This window comes from Silene latifolia, chromosome 4 (genome assembly GCF_048544455.1).
Source record: "Silene latifolia isolate original U9 population chromosome 4, ASM4854445v1, whole genome shotgun sequence".
Taxonomy (NCBI): Eukaryota; Viridiplantae; Streptophyta; class Magnoliopsida; order Caryophyllales; family Caryophyllaceae; genus Silene; species Silene latifolia.
Window position 1 is genome coordinate 87,862,368 of NC_133529.1, and position 2,479 is coordinate 87,864,846.

Consider the following 2,479-nt stretch of genomic DNA (forward strand, 5'->3'; position numbering starts at 1 on the left):
TTTTTTATTTTTTATAGTTTACGACAATTCAAATAATTAATTTCCGTCTTTATATTATATTTTTATCTTTAATATTTCCGACTCGTTGTGTATAAAATAATTAAATACCGTTTTTGTATTATAAAACAATTGAATTAATTAATTACCGTCTTTATATTAAATTTTTATCTTTAACATTTCCGACTCGTTTTGTATAAAATAACTTATTACCGTCTTTGTATTATTTTTATATTATTTTTTATTTACTCCGACTCGTTCCGTAGCAAATAATTAATTAATAACTAATTTATTGAAATGCGTGCGCAGGTGATTAACGATGGAGACGGTATTGATTACTCAAATCATTTTAAGACTAGCTTGTTCTTTGCATCTAATATTCAAGCGTTTAATTGGGCATATGAGATCGGACTCCGACTCGGGTTTGGTATAAAAAGAGCAAGCAACAAGAAAGTTGGTCGTAACACGAATTTGAGACAACGTTATTTTGTTTGTCGGATGGGTGGAAAAGGTCCCGTAAATAAGGTTGCCGATTCTCTAATGAGGGGTAACACCGCTACCGCGTGGTGCAATTGCAAATTTTCAATGAAAGTTGTTGAATTAGAAGAGAATAAGTGGCTACTTGTGATGAGATCCGGGTTTCATAATCATGCTTTAACGTTGTATTGTGACGGCGACAGATACTTTGCAAAGTTTGATGACGAGGAGTTGGCTTATATCGATGCCCAAGTTAGAGCTCACGTTAGACCGGCAATTATTAGTGCGGGTTTGCATCAGCGGAATCCGGAAAAGTCAAGACCTAATCGGCGACAAATCTACAACCGTTCTCAGAAAGTAAGGGCCGAGGAAAGAGATGGGAGAAACCCGGCACAACAGATGTTAGCACTTGCGGTTCAGCATAAGTACGTTCATTATTGGGTCACTGATCAGGAGATCGATGAGCTAACCCACGTGTTCATGGCTCATCCAGAAGCCGTTAAGATGTTTCGATCATACTATTATGTGGGCATGATCGATTCCACGTACAAGACAAATGAATACCGTCTTCCGCTTGTTGAGATGGTTGGAGTCACACCTGTCGGGAAGAGCTTTGTCATCGCGTATGCTCTTGTGACACATGAGTCCGAGGAGAAATATCTGTGGGTCCTACGGAAACTGAAGGCCCTGCTCAATGATGCCGTTCAACCTAATGCTATTGTTACTGATTGCGAGGGAGGTTTGTTGAACGTGATTCCCATTGTTTTTCCGGATTTGTCTCACTTGCTATGTCTTTGGCATATATATTCTAACGTGGAGACGAAAGCACTTGATATCACGAAACAGGATAGTTGGGCTAAGCACGTAACTTTTAACTTGTTTACTGCGGTTGTCGAGGCGGAGACCGAAGATAAGTTTAATGTTGCGTGGGGCAAATTGGCAAGGAAATGGGCGGGAGTGGCGGCTTATATTGAGAGGCAATGGTTCCCGCACTTGGAAAAATGGGCCAAGTATAGAACGAACAAGATAACTCATTTTGGGAATACTTCTACATCCCGGGTTGAGTCGGCTCATGCGAATTTGAAGAGATGGTGAATAGCGAAACGGCGATTGATAGCATCTGGAGTCGGTTTCATTCTTTGATGGAAACACAACATGTTGAGATCCGACACTCGTTGGAGTTATCTAGATCGAGGCGGTTGACGGGGATTCAGCGATTATTTTCCAGACTTTCTTTAAAAATATCAAAGAATGCCATCAGTGAATTGCGTGAAGAATTCGAAAGAGGTGCCAAGATGACGGAAGATGCCTTGATGATCGATTGCGGTTGTGTAAAGGCTACTACACTTGGTTTGTTATGTGCTTGTTCACTTCATCGCATTGCTAGAAACGGATCTCGGGTCCCTGTTGATGTGTTACATGCATTTTGGAGGAAGTTGGAGTACGATGGTTCGGAGGCAATGCCGACTTGTGACGATGATCGATTGGAGGAGTTATTCGATGAAATTCGGAATGCAGATCCGAGTATGAGATCATCCATGTTCGATGCCCTTTACTCTCAGATACATCCGGAACAGGAGGATGTAAACGAGCCTCGGGTGAACGAGAACCCTAGAGGACGTCCGAGTAGGGGAACTAGTAGAGATCCGTCCGCTGTTGAGCATGCACGGGTTCGGGTTCGAGTAGGCAGTGCTACGCCCCAAAGAAACGCGTCTTCCCAACGTACTCCATCTAGTACCCCCCGTTCTACTCCGACGGTTCCTGTTACTCCGTCGTCTACTCCCCGTTCTACTCCGACGGTTCGTTTTACTCCGTATAGTACCCCCCGATCCACTCAAATGGGCCCCGGTACACCGTCTACCACTGCTACCACGACTACGGGGAGTTTCGGCACATCGTATTGCGCACCTCTTGAGGTCGACTACACCATTGGTCATGTGAGGTACTTTCCTTATCGTGACTTTTTGCCTTCATGGTTTCACGAGCATTTAGAAGCGTGGTTTAA

The 2,479-nt window shown here is 43.1% G+C and overlaps 1 protein-coding gene across 1 annotated transcript; it reads left to right on the forward strand.

The window, feature by feature from the left end:
• The first annotated feature begins 873 nt into the window (after nucleotides 1–873).
• Nucleotides 874–1,569, forward strand: LOC141651726 (protein FAR1-RELATED SEQUENCE 5-like). The gene has a single exon (XM_074459427.1). The coding sequence runs from the start codon at nucleotides 874–876 to the stop codon at nucleotides 1,567–1,569; it is 696 nt and encodes a 231-aa protein (XP_074315528.1).
• Nucleotides 1,570–2,479: the final 910 nt, after the last annotated feature.